The 19,131-nt window shown below is 38.1% G+C and overlaps 3 protein-coding genes across 3 annotated transcripts in view; 2 read left to right on the top strand and 1 right to left on the bottom strand.

Annotated features, from left to right (window-relative positions):
- Nucleotides 1-513: 513 nt before the first annotated feature.
- LOC137635028 (G patch domain and ankyrin repeat-containing protein 1 homolog) lies at nucleotides 514-6,634 on the top strand. The gene is made up of 3 exons (XM_068367640.1): nucleotides 514-724; nucleotides 3,465-4,610; nucleotides 6,498-6,634. Exon 2 carries the CDS (start codon nucleotides 3,466-3,468, stop codon nucleotides 4,543-4,545), a length of 1,080 nt encoding a protein of 359 aa, XP_068223741.1. The 5' UTR covers nucleotides 514-724; nucleotide 3,465; the 3' UTR covers nucleotides 4,546-4,610; nucleotides 6,498-6,634.
- Pdrg1 (Pdrg1 prefoldin-like subunit) lies at nucleotides 6,507-8,221 on the top strand. Its single transcript, XM_068367209.1, has 2 exons — nucleotides 6,507-6,753; nucleotides 8,019-8,221. Exons 1-2 carry the CDS (start codon nucleotides 6,507-6,509, stop codon nucleotides 8,219-8,221), a joined length of 450 nt encoding a protein of 149 aa, XP_068223310.1.
- Nucleotides 8,222-13,651: 5,430 nt separating this feature from the next.
- The window catches only part of mRpL12 (mitochondrial ribosomal protein L12), a 92,898-nt gene continuing 87,418 nt past the window's right edge, over nucleotides 13,652-19,131 (bottom strand). The window contains exon 5 of the mRNA XM_068367372.1: nucleotides 13,652-13,895. Coding sequence (XP_068223473.1) covers nucleotides 13,779-13,895 — 117 coding nt within the window. The 3' untranslated portion in view covers nucleotides 13,652-13,778. The remainder of the gene's footprint in view (nucleotides 13,896-19,131) is intronic.

Below are 19,131 nucleotides of genomic sequence, written 5' to 3'. Positions count from 1 at the left end.
GGTTTTGTAGTTTCCTTCTCGTAGAGGAGCTGCTGACCATAGCTAAAGAGTCTCTTTAGGATAGACAGGATGTTGTTGAAAAGACTGATGCATTGCTTGGATGATATGGTGGTGCTATTTAATAGTGCAGCACAAATGTGTCGCTACACACGCTACACATTTGTTTTGCTGAATGTAATTTTTACGAATAAATTTTAAGAAATATGTTGCTTTGTTTGTATGGGCATATGAATATATTTTCTGTTGTGAATATAGGTTTTATGGTACATAAGTCTGGGAGTTACTTTTTTCTAGTAAAATCTTAATTGCTTTCCTTTATTTTTTCCCCTTGTTACTTTACTTTCCGTTCACTTGCGCGTGACCTGAGTTAGTTTTTACTGTTTTAATTTAAAGACTATAACTGTAGACAAAAATTCAAAGATTATGTTAGAAGAATTATGCAGTTAAAATTATATATTTTCCCTCAATTAACCCAGACCTTTGCAGATAACGTTTGCCTTTTACTTCAAAACGGAAGAAGAAGAAGTCAATTGTTTATGTGAAAATTGACACTTTTCTCAGGTGTTTTTTTTCCGGACTTTTAGTCATTCCTAAGTGTAATTTTCGTAGCGTATTTCTAGAAGAAATGTACTGTGTTGTAACGGCTTCATATTAAATAGGCCTGAGTTCTGACTTACAATCGTTGCTGTCTAAATCTTTGCTTTGGATGTAAAGCATAACAAAGGTCAGTTTTTTGTCCAATGTTTATATTTATATTCTTGTAGCTTCACTGTTCGTAAATCAGGATGTTATTTTAATTGGTACTTGCGGGGTACTTCGATTAGTAATATTATGGAGGAGCTGTATGTATGATAGCGGCCACCAGTATGTATCATTATGGGTAACCTAAAATATGGCAGTGTAAGGGGGGTCCCAGGGGGTCGTTCCCCCGTTAGGTAAGTAGGTAAGAACACGGCTTGTAGGTTAGGTTAGGGGGTAAAGTTTAGGTTAGTTAATGTCCATTTTTCATCCACACGGTAGGAATTGGCCGCTGATATATAGAGGCTCCGTACGGGATCTCAAGTTCTCACAAATACGCAAACATAACATTTTAACAGCTGGTTAATTTGTTTTTTTTTTGCATTTATAAACCGCTGAGTTCCCCCTCCCCCCCTCTTTGGTTGTTGGCATACTTGAATCGATGTCTCATTCTCATTTTGATATTAGTGTCCGAGAGGATTAAAAAAAGGGAAGTATGTATGATGCCGGCCATCCACCCTAAACCCTATCGCTGAGAATACTGCAGTTTAAGGAGGGTTGCAGGGGGGTGTCATGCCCTTTCCCTTGTAAGGTAAGTAGGTTAGGTAGGGAAGATTATGTTAATGGTATTCTATGTATTGCCGATGCTCTGTCCGTCGTTATACAAAGGCTCCAATATTAGTTAAGAGACTGGAATTGGCATAATTGAATAGAGCCTTTCAAACTTTTTATTTTGAACCCCATTACCTTTACTTAGAAACTATTAATAACCTAAATACTTAATGAAAAATTCCCAATTTCAGTGAGACTTTGGATTTCAATTTCCCATTTTCTGTTTCTCTTAGAACTTGGTTCATCAGTTGCAATCAATTTCCATTTGACCATTCAGTGTCTTTTTCATCATCATGACATTTTATTGGCCAGTCACCTATCTTCATTTCTAAATTGATGCTACCTTCGCCATTTTGAAATATTCTTTTTGACGCTCTTGTTTTGGAAGGAAGATTGTGCCCTGATTATGAACATTCTCAACCCTTTTACCCCCAGGCTCTTTGGAAATTTCCAACCCTTAACCCCCAAGGGGTTATTTTTTCCCCAGCACATTTTGCAGTATATATTTTTTAAATTGCTCTAACAGCCTTAATTTTTGTCATAGAGAGGTCAGGTTGGTCTCATTCTCTTGGAAAATGCCTGAATTTTCTCAAAAAATTATTAAAAATATGAAAAAATAAAATTTTTATAGCATGAGTTTTGTGAAACGTACCAGTACGTCCTTTGGGGGTAAAAGGGTTAATATACAGATATTTCTCGTTGTTTTAGACACCACGAAGCTACCAATAAGTTGCTGCATAGCCTCTATGTATCTCCCAGTTTTACGTCTATTGAGCTGTCACAATGATCCATGGTTGATGTCTATTGACTAATGTACAGTTGCTACGAACCATGCGATAGAAATTTTAATTTTAAGTGTACTGTACTGTATGTGGCAATAACGTAATCTAGAGGTACAGTAGTAGGTTAGACAGGGCACCAGTCACCCGTTGAGATACTACCGCTAGAGAGTTATTGGATCCTTTGACTGGACAGACAATACTAAATTGGATCCTTCTCTCTAGTTATGGCTCATTTTCCCTTTGCCTACACATACACGGAATAGTCGGGCCTATTCTTTTCACTCTCTAGTTTTTATAGTTTATATATGAAAAAATTATTTTAATGTTACTGTTCTTATATATTTTTTTTTTAATTGCTAATTACTATTCTTGTAGTTTATTTATTTCCTTAATTCACTGGGCTATTTTCCCAATTGGAGCCCTAGGGTCTTATAGCATCCTGCTTTTCCAACATAAGTTATAGCTTGGCAAGTAATGATAATAATAGTTTACTAATTGGTAACCCCAAATCTAAACCCTGGTTACGTATGGGTATAATTTTATTGTTGACAGTGTTCAAGTTGGATACAGCCACTACTGTACCCTATAGTCAATTTATTTTAGCGATGCAGATTTGCACCGACTCGCAGCGGTGCCCTTTTAGCTCGGAAAAGTTTCCTGATCGCTGATTGGTTGGACGAGATAATTCTAACCAATCAGCGATCAGGAAAATTTTCCGAGCTAAAAGGGCACCGCTGCGAGTCGGTGCAAATCTGCCTCGATAAAAGAAATGGACTATAGGTTAGGAAAGGTTATTAGACATGCAATTGCTCTGTTGTCAGGCTAGTACATGCTTGATTTGGTCTTTTGATATTCTGTCTCGACTCATCAAGTTCTAGATATTTGTCATATTTTGTTTTTCTCCATTTCTTCTAGGTTTTTTTTGGCACAGTATATATGAGTCTATCAGTCGAGAAACATGCCAAGCGCCATTTTTAAAAAAGTGTCAGAAATCGCGATTGAAAAATAATAATAATAATAATAATAATATTAATAATAATAAAAACAATATTAATAATAATAATAATAATAATAATAATAACAATATTAATAATAATATAAATAATAATAATAATTATTATTATTATATTGATAATAATGATAATAATAATGATGATAATAATAATAATAATAATAATAATGATAATATAAATAATTTGAAAATTGGCAATTTTCAATAGCGATTTCTGACACTTTTTAAAAATGGCGCTTGGCATGTTTCTCGACTGAAAGACTCATATAAGTTTTTTGTGGATTTAGGGCAGAGTACCTAAGTTTATTTTTGCATTTCAGAATGGATGAAGGTCAGAATTCAAACTGGAAAGCCTTAGCAACATGCAATTTAAAGTGGAAAGTGTTTGTTCAGGCAAAAAAAGAAAAACATCCACTAATAAGAGAAGAATTCAAAACTTACAATTCCTCTTTAACTGGCGAAGAAGCGAAGGATATTTATGAAAACATCGTTCAGCAACATACAAAAAAGAAACGTACTTCGACGAGAAAACGACCACGAGTAACGCGTTCTACAGAAGCATCTACTTCTGTTACTTGTGATGACAATGGGTCTGTAACTGAGCCTAAGGTGAATTTTGATATTAGATCAGTTCACAAAGCAATGAAATGTGCGCAAAACAATGAAGTGGCTCCTCTCGCAGACATGCTGAAGTCTGGATTTGATGTCAATTCAAAAGATGAACATGGATGGTCTCTGCTCATGGTTGCTGCATGTGCTGGATCTTTGGATGCAGTTAAGGTTCTTTTGGAATACAGAGCGAAGGCTAACATTCGTGATGCTAACGGGAACACTGCAATATATTTAGCTAGTGTGAAAGGCCACAAGAGGATAGTAGAATTACTCATCAACTCTAGAAAAGGGAATGATCAAGTTCAGGAAGATGAAAGAGTTGTATCGGATGATATACCTATGACAGAATTTTTTTGTGATGTCTGCCAGATGTCAATTAAAGAAAGCACTCATATTCAACATGAAACTTCTATTGTCCATCAGTTTAATGTGGGATCAGCTACAAATAAAACTGTTTATGGAATCTCTCCGAGTAATAAGGGTTACCAGCTGCTGGTGAATCAAGGTTGGAACACGGAGAAGGGTCTTGGCTTAAAGAGTAATGGGGTTAAATTTCCCATAAAAACTGTGTTAAAAAGGAACCGAGAAGGATTAGGTTCCTCTGGTGAAAAACATGCGAGAGTAACGCATTTTGGACCAGGTGATGAAAGTGCTGTTAAGGGTCCCAAATCAAGTGAACGAATAATGCGATTGAAGACAATTAGCAAAATAGATAGAATGAAGGATAAAAAGAAAGATATAGAAAGAGAAAGAGATATAAGGAGAATTTTAAATGAGCCAGATTTTTGAAGTGTTGTGGTTACTCCTGTGTGTAGTATTTTCTGATTATAAAGAGTGATGGAAACTTTTTTAAGGTGAGATAATATAATAGAATATTGCTTTATTATAATAATATTAACATAATATTAATAGAAAAAGATGGGTTGCTATAATGTAAAGTGTTTTGCTCACCAGTATAGATAAGTTTACATTCAGGTGTGGAAATTTTGAAATTACAGTACAGTCCTGTATTTTTGTTCATTCCATGGATTGAAATATAGGACTACTGTATAATGTAATCAATGTATTAGAGATGTTTGTTATTTATTGGTATTGTTTTTCAAAATGTATGGTAAACTCTCTGGGATCCTTCTTCATACATCTTTTAGTATTATTATTGTTATTTATTACAACCAAGCTGGAATCTTATTTGGAAAGGCAGATTGCTCAAGCCGAAGGTCCTCAAAAGATCAGAAAAGAAACAAGTTAAGAATAAGCTGTAAAAAATGAATAAAAAGATAATTTAAATTAAAGTAGATAAAGTTAGATACTTAATTGACTAAAAATATAGAATTGGATATATTAACCTGCTTAACAAAAGTTCCATTGATTCAGGTATCTGATAAGGACAATCTTTCCACAATAAAAAAAAGAAAAAAAAAGAAAAAAAGGAGGACCTGAATTTATGATACTGTACATCACATACATGCAGAATGAGGTAATAAAATGTTTCAGATCATGGATAAGGAACTTAATAAGCAAATAATTTTATAGAAACAGGTTTTTTGATACAAAATTATGAGGTTTCCACCACACCTAATTTTTGTATCTATTTCTACCAAACCTCATACAATGAATATTGGGAGAGACCGATGGGTATCTTGATCATTGTACTAAAGTGTAAGCAAAATTACTAATGTGGGATAAACAGTGCGTAAATAAGTATTTATACATGCATGAGTTGATTCTAGTTTTATATGTTACAGCAACTAACACTTGTAGAACTTCAATGAATTTAAAATTCTAAGGTTTGTGTCACAGCAAATTACTGTAAATTACCGTGACTTACGCGACATGCAGCTAATGATTGAGGATACAGTTCATTACGTTTTCCAAGTATTCTTTTTGCCAAAATAGATTATTGTAGGTAACTAATGGATTCTGTTCACCTGTCTACTCAGCATATTTTTCAGCTTTGTATAGAATTATTAGGGTTTTGTCTTTAGTTAACATAAGTTTTGAAAGTAGACTTGAATTTTCAAAATGTTCAGTTCAACTCCCTTTGAGACTGGACCTCCTCGCTAGAACAACGATTCATGTTAATGGGGAAGGTTATCTAGTGGTCACTTACTTCTCTTGCTGTACTTATGCTGTACAGTAATTACTTCCAAGTTACCCATCAGGCAGTACAGTATCTTCAATATGGGATGATCTACCATTTGTTCTATCACTTTATTGTAGTTTATTCATTTCCTTATTTTCTTTCCCATCTTGGCTATTTTTCAATTGGAGCTCTTGGGCTTATAGCATCCTGCTTTTCCAACTAGGGTTGTAGCTTAGCTAGCAATAATAATAATAATAATGATAATAATAATAATAATAATAATGGCTGCATCGGCAGAGTTTATTTTCTTATCCAATTTTTCTATTTTCTATTTTGTACCAAAAGTTTTACTTGTATTTTGTGAGAATATACTTGAGAAGTCTTTCCGATTTTGTCATTCACCTGACTGATGAATTTTTCAAGTCTGCTGGCTGATTGCAGCGCTCTAGAGAAGAGAATTATCCGGAAAATAGAAAAATTAGATAAGAAAATAAACTCTGCCGATGCAGCCATTACTTTTAACTCAACCTGCCTAAAAGAGGGTCTCCTACCACAATAATAATAATAATAATATATGCAAAATTGAGGTCTGGAGCTTTTAAAATTGTTAATAAAATTAACTTTTTTCTTTATAGTCCCCTTCTTTCCCACTCTGTAGGTTGATACCATGGCTCTGTCTGTTGAGAAGATACAGCAGTACTTAGTTGAAGTTGAAGAAGCTGCAGAAGACATCATATCAGATCAACAAGAAATTATTTGTTTGGATCGCAGAAGGAACACAAACAGAGAAGCTCTTCGACAGTTCCAGACCAAAAGCACGGAAAAACAGGCTACTACAACAAAAAACTGGATATGTATTGGAAATATGTTTATGCGGTTACCAAAACCTCACATTGTGGAAAGCATTGAAAGAGGTAAGACTGTGGTTATTGTTCATTAAAGATTACTGTATAAGTATTTTCATATATTTTTATGCTATCATTTTACATTCATAATATCCATTTTTGAGCTACAAATTATAACACAGGGATAACCTGAATGGTATCAAAGTTGTTATAGTATGTTGTAGAATGTGTTTCTAGTGCAATTTTGGGGGTTTAATGCGTTTTTTATTTTTCCATGAGCAATGAACCTAAAAAATTCAACGATATTAACCTAACACATCATCATCAACATTTTTTTGTTAGATTCTCTTTTTACGTGAGATACGTACTCTTTCTCTCATCCTCTCTCGTCTCCATTTTCTGGCTCAGTTCCCAACTGGTTTAGCCCTTCGAACTGTATGTGGGTTTTATCCAGGATTTTCTGGACTTTAGCACAGGGATTTGTTGTGTTGCTTCTATGTTTACTGCTCTATACTTAAATACTTATCTCGCCATTAAATCACATACCTGTATCTTCCTAATTTGCTCCAACCATTAATAGGATTTTGTAATCACACCTATTAAAACTCGCCTTGTTCTTCATGATTACATTTCTCTGCACAGGCATATTTACTCAAGTTTTGCTAAATGGGTATTCATATTTACCTATGATTTACCAATTTTTTTCCATAATCCATGCTAATTTTACTTTACCTTTTGTTGCCCTCACAATACAAGCTTTGCTTTCATGTATTTCTATCAGAACATGGTATGCTTCCTCTATACATAGGAGGCATTGAAAATCCCACTGCATTTGCAACAAAAGTAGCAGTAACAGCAAATACTCTACAGCAATTGTAGCAAGAATAGTAATAGTGCAGGATTTGATTTGAGTTCTGGAATCTAGGTAATAGGGCAGTGGCCGCCGCATGAACAAGACCTAAGTGTGCTTATGTTAAATGAATAAAAAATTGTTGCCGGCATGGTCTCAATATTCATATCGCTCAATAGATTTCATTAATACTGTATTTTGTCACATATTTAACATCATGATTCATCATCATCATTAGTTCCTTTGTCTTGACTTGATTCTTTCTCTCCCTGTTTTCTTCTTTACACCCTGGATTGATATAGTTCTACTGTTTCCTCTACTAATTTGTATAACTAAAATTGATTTTTATACAAAAGCAGATTGAAGCAGCTTTTGTAAGCAAATATTTTTACAAGTGTAGGACTGCATGATAAATACATTTTATATTTATTGTTAGGCGTATCTATTGTTTGATTAGGTATTTTAAGAATTCTCTTCTTTCCAGATGAGGAGACTGTTATCAATATAAAATTTACCTTTTCAGAGCAAAAGCAGTTAGATACCGAAATCAAGAACCTTCGCAATGGTTTACGTAATAAAGTAAATCGCTTGAATGACCTGGAAGACAAACAAGAAACCATTGGAACCAATATCAAACCCCTTACACAGGAAGAATGGAAAGCTGTCAGAAAAGCTCTGGGTAACTAGAGTATATTTTGAATTAAATATTGTTTACTTTATCAACATTGATAGGTACTTTGAATTTATTTAATGTTATTGTAACAGATTAATATTGTATTCTGGTAGTCTTTTGGAAATTTCTCTTTTCTTTACTATTTAGTCTGGAAATTTTCTTGGAATATTTGCATAAATAGTACCCGAAATAGGCTTTTTGGTTTAAGATTTAATTACTGTGAAATACAGTACGGTAAAGCAATTTTAATAACGCATTATGGTAGGCCTGATACAGTAGTGTTGGCCATTCTTATCATGTTTGCAGCACACATACATTAATTCATGCTTGAAAGTGTTTCATCCCATCCACAATTTAAAATTTTGTTATAACATAATTATTCATTTTCATTACTTGTCTAAAATTATGACTACTTAAGAGGTAATTAAGATTTATTAAAAGAAATTTGTGTGCTGTTGTCTTTTTTTCTCCTCTTAATCATAATGATGTCTGGGAGTCCTTGCTTTTATTATTATTACTAGGTAAGCTATAACCCCAGATTGAAAAACAGGATGCTATAAGCTCGAGTGCCAAAAGGGAAAATAGCCCAGTGAGGAAAGGAATAAGGAAGATATAGTGTGTCTAGATGTACCCTCAAGCAAGAGAACTCTCTTAAGGCAGTGGAAGACCAGGGTACAGAGGCTATGGCACTACAAAAGACTAGAGAGCAATGGTTTAATTTTGGAATGTCCTCAGAGATGACCTGCTTACCATAGCTAGAATCATTTCTACCCTTGCCAAGTGTAAAGTAGCAAGTGAACAATTACAATGCAGTAGTTAACCCCTTACGAGAAGAATTTTTTGGTTATCTTAGTGTTGTCACATGCATGATAGAGGAGAATATGTAAAGAATTGGCCAGACTATACGGAATATGTGTAAGCAAAGAAAAAACGAGCTGTAACTACAAATGTATCCCCTCTAGTACTATCTGGCCAGTCGAATGTTGAAATAAACAAATTACTTCCGTTATTAAATTTCGTCTATAGTGTTTACGATATTTCTGTGAGATTTTTGTTCCAAAACTGTCAGCCTTCTATAGGTAAATATCTATATACAGAAGCAACTTTTGAAAATCAAAGTCTATGATGAAATCATGTCATAGATTATAAAAATATTTCACAATCATAAATTGGGGGATATTTCCTGCTTATTATCAGTCTTGGCTCCTGTGACCAGGCAAAATTAATCCAATACCACTCTGATGTAACAACAAAGACGACAAAAGGAGCCAAAAGGCTAACTCAAGCCTATGAAATTGTTGCGAGGAAGTAACCATCAGAGAAAATATGCAAGATCAGATTTCAAACACTTTAAGCCATATCAACTTGGTCTCCATCTTGTGGCAAAAGTGTGAAAAGCAGAAGGATTTAAGATTCTACATCTGAGTCATAAATTTGCTGAAATAGGAGAAATTTTTAAAAAATAACAGATTTGAAATCTTCAATACGAGTTATGTTCGAGATGTAGGATAAGCTAGAAATTCTTCAAAAGTTTGAATGGCAGCCTGTACTGAGGTAGAATTAACCCTTTTACCCCCAGGCTATTTGGAAATTTCCAACCCTTAACCCCCAGGGGGTTATTTTTATCCCAGCACATTTTGCAGTATATTTTTTTTAAATTGCTCTAACAGCCTTAATTTTTGTCATAGAGAGGTCAGGTTGGTCTCATTCTCTTGGAAAATGCCTGAATTTTCTCAAAAAATTATCAAAAATATGAAAAAAAAAAATTTTTATAGCATTTTTTTTGCAAGGACGTACCGGTACGTCCATGGGGGTAAAGGGATGGCTTTTGTGAAACGTACCAGTACGTCCTTTGGGGGTAAAAGGGGTTAAAAGTAAAGTTATGGGATATTACATAAGTTGCTGGAAATAGGACAAAAGGTTCCCCTGAAGGTAGATTTTGTCATTCAGACTGAACAGGGTGAAGGTAAGGGTCAAGAGATTTTACCCCTTTTTTAGTAAAATGAGGAGAGAAGGAAAAAGGAACCCAAGTAGCAGAAGTAAGGGAACAGGAACTGAGATTGGAACTCGAGTAGCAACCAGAGAAAGGACTAAGAAAAGCGGTAAGAGCCTGAGACCAGGACAATTACAATGAAATACATAGTAGACTGGGCAAAATAAAACGGACATACCAGAGGGACAATTGTTAACCAGAATAAGGAAAACATATCCTCATGACACAAGGAAGAGGAGCTATCAAAAGCGCAAGAGGCAAGATGTCCAGCCAACAGAGTTGGGACACAAGTGTAGAAAACTAACTAAAAGCAAGACGTCCAGCCAACAGAGAGACACAAGTGTAGAAATTTAACCAAAGGCAACACGTCCAGCCAACAGAGGAGGGACACAAGTGTAGAAATCTAACTAAAAGCAAGACGTTCAGTCAACAGAGGAGAGACACAAGTGTAGAAATTTAACCAAAGGCAACACATCCAGCCAACAGAGGAGGGACACAAGTGTAGAAATCTAAAGGCAAGACGTCCAGCCAACAGAGGAGAGACACAAGTGTAGAAATTTAACCAAAGGCAAGATGTCCAGCTAACAGAGGAAGGACACAAGTGTAGAAATTTAACCAAAGGCAACACATCCAGCCAACAGAGGAGGGACACAAGTGTAGAAATTTAACCAAAGGCAAGATGTCCAGCCAACAGAGGGACTCAAGTGTAGAAATTTAACCAAAGGCAAGATGTCCAGCCAACAGAAGAGGGACACAAGTGTAGAAATTTAACCAAAGGCAAGATGTCCAGCCAACAGAGGGACTCAAGTGTAGAAATTTAACCAAAGGCAAGATGTCCAGCCAACAGAAGAGGGACACAAGTGTAGAAATTTAACCAAAGGCAACACATCCAGCCAACAGAGGAGGGACACAAGTGTAGAAATTTAACCAAAGGCAAGATGTCCAGCCAACAGAGGAAGGACACAATTGTAGAAATTTAACCAAAGGCAAGATGTCCAGCCAACAGAGGAAGGACACAAGTGTAGAAATTTAACCAAAGGCAAGATGTCCAGCCAACAGAGGGACTCAAGTGTAGAAATTTAACCAAAGGCAAGATGTCCAGCCAACAGAAGAGGGACACAAGTGTAGAAATTTAACCAAAGGCAAGATGTCCAGCCAACAGAGGGACTCAAGTGTAGAAATTTAATCAAAGGCAAGATGTCCAGCCAACAGAAGAGGGACACAAGTGTAGAAATTTAATCAAAGGCAAGATGTCCAGCCAACAGAGGAGGGACACATGTAGAAATTTAACCAAAGGCAAGATGTCCAGCCAACAGAGGAGGGACACAAGTGTAGAAATATAACTAAAGGCATGACGTCCAGCCAACAGAGGGACACAAGTGTAGAAATTTAACCAAAGGCAACACGTCCAGCCAACAGAGTAGGGACAGAAGTGTAGAAATTTAACCAAGGGCAAGATGTCCAGCCAACAGAGGAGAGACTCGAGTGTAGAAATTTAACCAAGGGCAAGATGTCCAGCCAACAGAGGAGAGACTCAAGTGTAGAAATTTAACCAATCTGGCAAAACATTTTCTACTGAAAAGCTTGAGAAAAGGAACTATCTTACATCTCTTATTACTTTGCTACGTTACAGTATGTCATTGTAGCCTACAAGAGTCAGGCCATATGATACAAAATGTTGAGCATCATGTTTGCTCCACTTTTCTTAAATCATTAATTTGCTGCTCTAAAGAGATCTGAAAGCAGAACAAACAGAGGTACATTGGGTGGAAGAAAAAAAAGCAGGGCTTTCTTTCTCCTCTTAACTGTAAAAATTCAAAATAGCATATTATCCTTAGAAAAACTTTACATTTCTCAGATTTACATCTTCAATATTAAAAATTTGGCCTCGACAATCAGAACTAAACTTGTGGAGGTCATAACGAGGTCTGTAATAATTTTCCACACAGTAAAATAACTTTGAATCTGAAGACATATTAAATAAACTATAAAAGATCAACAATACCCAATAAAGCAGCGAACAGTGAAGACAATAACACAGAGTGGAAGAAAAAAGGGAAAGGCACAAGTCGATTGGAGGGAGACCATAAAGTAACCAAAAACTCAGGATAGATAATAGACCCTTAGCAGTGTGAGGGGGAATGAAAGGAAGGCATACCTAATGCTGGACTTAACTTACATTTTGTTTTCCCTGTTGTAGGCTTACACACACAAACACAAATCATATAAATATTGAGGAAGAGTCAATCAAAATTTTATAACAGATTTTTTGCCATTCTTTTTCTATAACATCTTCAGTATGATTGATAATATGCTAATGAATAAAGTCCATTGCTTTGTGTAAATCAAAATATCTAAATAAAATGACTTTTAGGTGAACAAAATCTGCAGGAAGTTTAAGTTTAATTCTGTTATGTATATTTAAATATTTGCTCTCCCATCATTCAAGATGAACTAGCTCCAGCCTTCATCAAAACTTTGAATAAATTAAAATTAGTAAGTACAGTAGTATAATATATAGTGAAGGGTATGATTTCCAACTTCAGCTAAAGATTAGCTGATCTCATACTAAACTCCTTATTTCATGATACACAGCAATGTCTTACCTTTGACACCAACATTGTCCTCCAAAGGTGAAGTAGTTTTTGTCTTCATTTTCCCCCATTATATTTTGGCAAAAACATCAGTAAATTGTAGTACTTCCAAGTGGATTTCTGCTAACTTCTTATAGCCCAAATGTTACTGCTTTTCTTTCTCAAGAGTTAAAATTTGGTTTACCAGTATATATTAACCCTTTTACCCCCAGGCTCTTTGGAAATTTCCAACCCTTAACCCCCAAGGGGTTATTTTTTCCCCAGCACATTTTGCAGTATATTTTTTTTAAATTGCTCTAACAGCCTTAATTTTTGTCATAGAGAGGTCAGGTTGGTCTCATTCTATTGGAAAATGCCTGAATTTTTTCAAATTATTATGAAAAATATGAAAAAAAAAAATTTTATAGCATTTTTTTGCAAGGACGTACCGGTACGTCCATGGGGGTAAAGGGATGGGTTTTGTGAAACGTACCAGTACGTCCTTTGGGGGTAAAAGGGTTAAGATGAAGATACTGAACACGTATCATCAAATCAAAGTCACCATTAGTCTGGATTTTGCTAAGATTTTCTTAATCTTGAGCAGGAATGAGCTGATGATTTCAACAGTTCCCTTCATTTTCTCAAGTGATACCTTCATAGCTGTATTTCCTTGTTCCACATTTTCCAAGCTGGTAATGAGGAGGATAAAACAAGGAGGATGGTAACCCTAATGCTGCAACCAGAAAATTCATAAATATATAATGCTTTATGGGAACAAATGAGGACTTGATACTATGGTCGTTTAATCACATCATAGTTTGCAAGGAATTTTGACATATCACAAATCAAATGTTTTTTAAAGGGAAGAAAACTAAATATTTTAGTCAATACAAAAAAATTTACTAGAGTGCCGATAAATTGTCAAATAAAAAAAGGGGTCACCAAGTAACCTATGTACAATACATTTAAAAATTCACAAGCCTAAAATAACAAATAATAACATACTTATTCTACAACACATTCGGCACCTGCGGCATTTAGTGCCTCGGCTAGTTTTTCGGCTTCATCTTTGGGAATGTCTTCTTTCACTACCGTAGGACAGCTCTCAACAAACTTCTTTGCCTGAAAAATGGAAATAAAAAATCACAGTGCAGTTTAAGGTTGTATCAATAAAACATATATAACAAAGCCATTTTCTCATTTGAAGACAATTAACTTGTCAAATGATAATCAAAAATGATTGAGTAAAGACAAAATGAATGATGAAAAACAATATACTAAGAAAAGGGAAATCCTCAACTTTTCACTGTAAAAACCACAATAAACTGGAAAAATATTGAATGTACCAAGTTCAATTGTATTCAAAAGATCAGTTCAAATAGATCAATATCAATTTCAGCCAAGTATGAAGAAAAAATGACAAATTATGTCAAGGGATAAAGTATAAAAGCTTGAATCCTACTTAGTAATTTTAAATATTTAACTTAGCCGGTGAATATATAATAGCTGCAACTCTACGGCTCGACAGAAAACACACTAAAAAAAAACTCGCGAGCGATCGCTAAGAAGGTTGCGGGTGTGCCCACCAGCGCCAACTGTCGGCCAGATACCACTCTTATGTAAACAAAACCTTCAATTCTTCTCTGTCGACGTTGACGACAAGACGTATCAATACTCGCTGTAGAACCTGGAGTTTTCTCAACATATTTGGTGAAGTACTTCATTTTGGTTTGAGCTTTTGCAGTGCAGGTGTTTTATCTTCATCTTAAATCTTGAACTCGTTTTTGGATAGATTTAATTTTTGATGACAAAGAGAGTATGGACTTTCATTGACTTTTAAATGGCCGACCCTTCCCTTAGACGGAAGTGTGTCTAGGCTTTTAGCAATTATCTTATCACGTTATGAATTAATTATAGATTTTCCTCTATATATTTTATATCTCAACCGCCTTTATTAGGCCTCTTCGATTAGCTTTCCATTTATAATAAACATTAAAATAAATTTTAATGATTTGTTTATATGCGACCTTTCCTGAGAGTAGGCGGTCCTAACTTGGAAACCGAAGTTAAACAAAGTTGAGCCCTTTCAATCGTAAATAGCTTTTAAAGAGCTAATGATTTAAAACTTATTAAATGAATATTTTTTAATAGATATTTTATGAAAGATTTTCTTTGAATAGTCTTCGTACTGTTTCAAAGATGAACTAACGTTTAGTTTGTTTATGCTACGCAGTTTGCGCTCTATCGTTACGATAGAGAGAGAGAGTATCACGGTTTCACTTTGCAGAAAGAGTAAATCGATTCTGACGTTTTGTTCATTCTTCTTTCAAAGCTTAAATGTTTTAAATTCTATTTTAAAGGAACTTTTTTATTGAAAAACCTTTCAGTTTTTTCCTTTGGTCAAATAACATGTTTTTTGGGCTCAAGCCATGGCGTCCTGATGGAAGGTTCCTTTTTGGTAGCTTCCTTGGGTAATCACTACTAGGATTTTCCCAGAGAATTAAACCACAGGTTATCACAGAATTCTAACTTCTGGAGCGAGTATCTTAAGGGTTTCCCCTTAAGACATCGTGTATCAACAGGGGACACGCATGTATAGACGTGCCACATAGCTATCTGCACCCATTCAGAGTTAACTCTTCAATATGGCGGACAGGGAGTGGCTGGGAGCTGAGCCGCAGCCAATCTAGATGTGGCGATATCGGTACTCGCGATGTAAACAGACGGACGCCATTGCTTTTGATGACGTCACGTCCATCCTCATTCCTTTGCTAGTAGCTCGCTTTAATGGACGTGTTTTTCCCTTTGTGCGACTTTATCTGCTTGCATCCTTACCATGTCTCAACCTTCAGCTTCATCTTCTTCTGGAAAGTTGAGTACAAAGGTTTAAGTATTGTTTAAATAAGCTCTGACCTTAAAGTAAATCTTACTTTTCGAAATATTTGCATATTTGTGGCAGAGCTTTGCCAAACCGGTCAGCGCCATTTTATGACGCTGCTGTTGCTTGTATACCTTATTTAGTTAGCCGCAACAGCCTTACCGGTATATAAATCACTAATCAGTGCTATTAGTTATTTAGTCTTCATAGCTAGGAACTTTATATCGTGTTTTTGACGCATTAGGTTGGGTCTTCGCTGACCCCATACCAGTAGGCTTTGTTTAGCCCCTAGGCCAGTGAGCCTATTCCAGTGTTAATGCATGATATTTCAGTGATCCTAGTGTTAGTTATGAAGATTCTGGCATTATTTTACAATACCATTGACAGTGATGCAAGTGTTTTTCGCCTTCAGGGACCATATAGGGTGTAGGTTATCTTGAGTGCCTTGCTAACCTAACCTTATGATAGGACCCCTATATGCTCTCTTCATCCCTAGCCCTAGGGCTTCCCTCTGGTAATCTTGTACCCTATTACATGTGATAGGACAAGACTCCTCAGAGTACTGTATCGCCTCCCCACCTAAGGGAATGACCCCTCCCTTAGTGTTGCGGACCTTAAAGGTAGGATCACCTCCTTTAAGCTGAATCGGTCCTTGACCTTTTCCTTGCGATACGTCTTCTCCCTTCCTTGATTAGGGTCTAACAACCCTAATCCAGGTTAGGTTGGGAGGGCTGGTTTATGTACCTTGCTGAAATATACGCGTGCACCGTTTTTCAGTTGGTCCACCTACTATAGGTTAGGGTGAGCATCTCCCTTCCTAGGTGGCCGCTCTGGTACATAACCCATCCTTTCTTATAAGAAGACCCTTTCCCCCCCCCCCAACCTATCTCTTGCCTAGCCTAACCTACCAGTAGGTTAGGCTTCATATGTCCCCTGTCCTACACTCCACCCTAGGCTGGAGTGCTGGACCCCGTGGTGCTCCCAGTGTTGTCCGCTCTGATACATAGACCCTCCATAGTGCTATGGAGTCAGTTATCATTTGGTCGACATGAAGAGTCTCCACCCCTTCTTTGGGTACACCCTGTCCTCTCTTGGACTGCCTTAGCCCCCGGCCATTGCGGCCCCTGCTTAGGATGATAGATTCACCTCTATCATGGTGGTACCTTTTCCAGAGGTGTCTTGACTAGGCTAGTACAGCCTTGCCATCCCACCTCCATCTTTGGTGCTTGTCCCTTGCCGCCTCTACCCCGGCATCACCGCCGCTACGGGTGACTTCCTTATCCTTGCCGCCTTCCCCCGAGTGCCGGGGGATCGCCGCCGGCCGCCGGCTTACCGCCATGGCCTCTCCATTCCCTCATAGCCTCGGCACACTGCCGACCCCTCCCGGAGTGCCGGCACTAGTAGCCGGCCCCCGGCCCCGGCTATGCTCCTGTATCCTTACCCCTGTCACCCTCCGACTGCCGGAACCGCCGCTCCTTGCCGGCGGCCGCCGCTACCGGCTGCCGCCACCCTGGCTTCTTTTGACCATAGAATGATCATTCTTGAATGCCAGAAACTCTGCTCGAGCGGCTTCCGGCGTGCCGGGGGTATGCCGGACCCGTCCGGAGGCGGCAAGATGCCTTGCACCCCTTCTCTCAGCTATCTTTACTAGCGATAGCTCCTAAAAAACCGCACCTAGACGGCTTGTTAACGCAGACAAACTGGTACGGAATCGTACATTTTGTTCAGTTTTCACTCTGTCTTCTTGCGTGTTTCATCTTTCCAGCACGCTACGTGTAATTGGCACGTCTGGTTGCCGGAACCTTACTAGGATCTCATGATCCCCAGACTTTCTTGATAAGATTTCAAGCCCAGTCTATAATATGGTTATTCTAGATGGAATTCCCATTATCAAGACACCTTCCATGGAGGCCTACGGCCACCTGGGACTGTCCGATGCTACGGCAACCAGCCGGGCGGGTTACACGAGGCATGCGTCTGTCTCCTTTCACCCACCCTTCTGTGCATCACAATTAATTTAAGTTAATATTAACTTGTTAATAATTAACTTTATATACGAGCCATATTATGACTCTACAATACTCATCGTCTCTTTCCTTTACAGGAGGAGTACGTCAGGTGTGACCACGACTTCTGCGCGGTCCGTCGGCCACACTTCTATGGACACACGGTGTGTAGGACACACGCCCCTTGTGCTCACAAGAGAGGGGATCTCAAATACTGGGGCCCCACCACCTGTTCGGTCTGCCAAGAATGCTTACAGAAAGTATTCTATGATTCTCCCTCAGCGGAGATTCGGGACACTGCTCGGGACAACCTACGCAAGTGGGTACGTGGCTTTCAGAAGAACGCCACTGGACCATCCCTAGCCACAGAAGAAATGAGGTCTTTGCTGTTCCCAAAGGCCTCTCCAGACTCAGTGGTCCCAGTCGAACAGATCCCCGTAGTCCAGATTACAGTGGAACCTGATGTTGTCATGGCTCAGTCCATGAATGATTATCACCTGGATTCAGAACATGATGAACGCATGTCAGAGATCTCGGAGGACACCGAGAAAACCCTTATGGCAAAATCTCCATCAAGGACCTCCCCACATGCTCGAGCGACAATCCGTGGCGATTCGCCGAGCATATGGTCATCGCTGACGACAAGATCTTCGTCAGCGATAAGATCGGTTCCATACCCCTGGAAGAAGTGGAGTTCTTCCCCCGCTTTGAGGCGTATCCGGACTGTTACGTCCGTCTACGTTCAGAACCATCCTCAAAGGAAGAGACCGAACCGAAGGAGAAAACAGTGTTCGATCTCTCGAAGGCCCAGGCTATGCTTGCCAAAGCGCTTAAGAGCAGAGGCTTTACCTGCTCTGGACTTCCGGCTCTGAGCAAGAAGTACCTCACCTACGTTGCGCCGATGAAGTGGTGATACCCTTCACGGAAAAGGCCTTCGCTGCCTGCTTTAAGGCTGTAGAAGAAGGGAAACCCTGCCCTGCATTGGAGGAATGCAGACCTTTCTCCGCAGTCACCCCGCCCGACACCAAACACTGGAAGGATGTGCAACACACCTTCGTGGTGGGCAAACTAGATCCTGAAGTTGCTGGACGTCAGTTTAATGAGGACCTCCCCAAGCTAAACGATCACCTCCTTCGTAGGGAACAGGAAACGAAGGAGAGGCTGGCAACATCTCTCACTCTCCAAATCCAGATGGACGTAATGGCTGGCGACACCAGAGTCCCTGACCATTACATGGTCCTTGCCAAATCTCATATGGCAACCTTAGTCAAGGATCTGTACCACTTCATGCGAGCTCGTAGAGCCTGCAGAGAATTCGTGTTCTCCAGTGCCACTGTCAGACACGAACCCCGGAAACTGATTTCCTCCAACATCTGGGGCAAGTACCTCTTCCCATCTGATCTAGTGAAAGAGATCACAGACAAGGCCGCATCTGAGAACAGGAACCTTCTCAACAAATGGGGCATGTCTAGGA

The sequence above is a fragment of the Palaemon carinicauda genome, chromosome 45, assembly GCF_036898095.1.
Source record: "Palaemon carinicauda isolate YSFRI2023 chromosome 45, ASM3689809v2, whole genome shotgun sequence".
Lineage (NCBI taxonomy): Eukaryota > Metazoa > Arthropoda > Malacostraca > Decapoda > Palaemonidae > Palaemon > Palaemon carinicauda.
The sequence above is the reverse complement of the archived record's forward strand: the minus strand, read 5'-3'. Positions and strand labels throughout refer to the sequence as shown.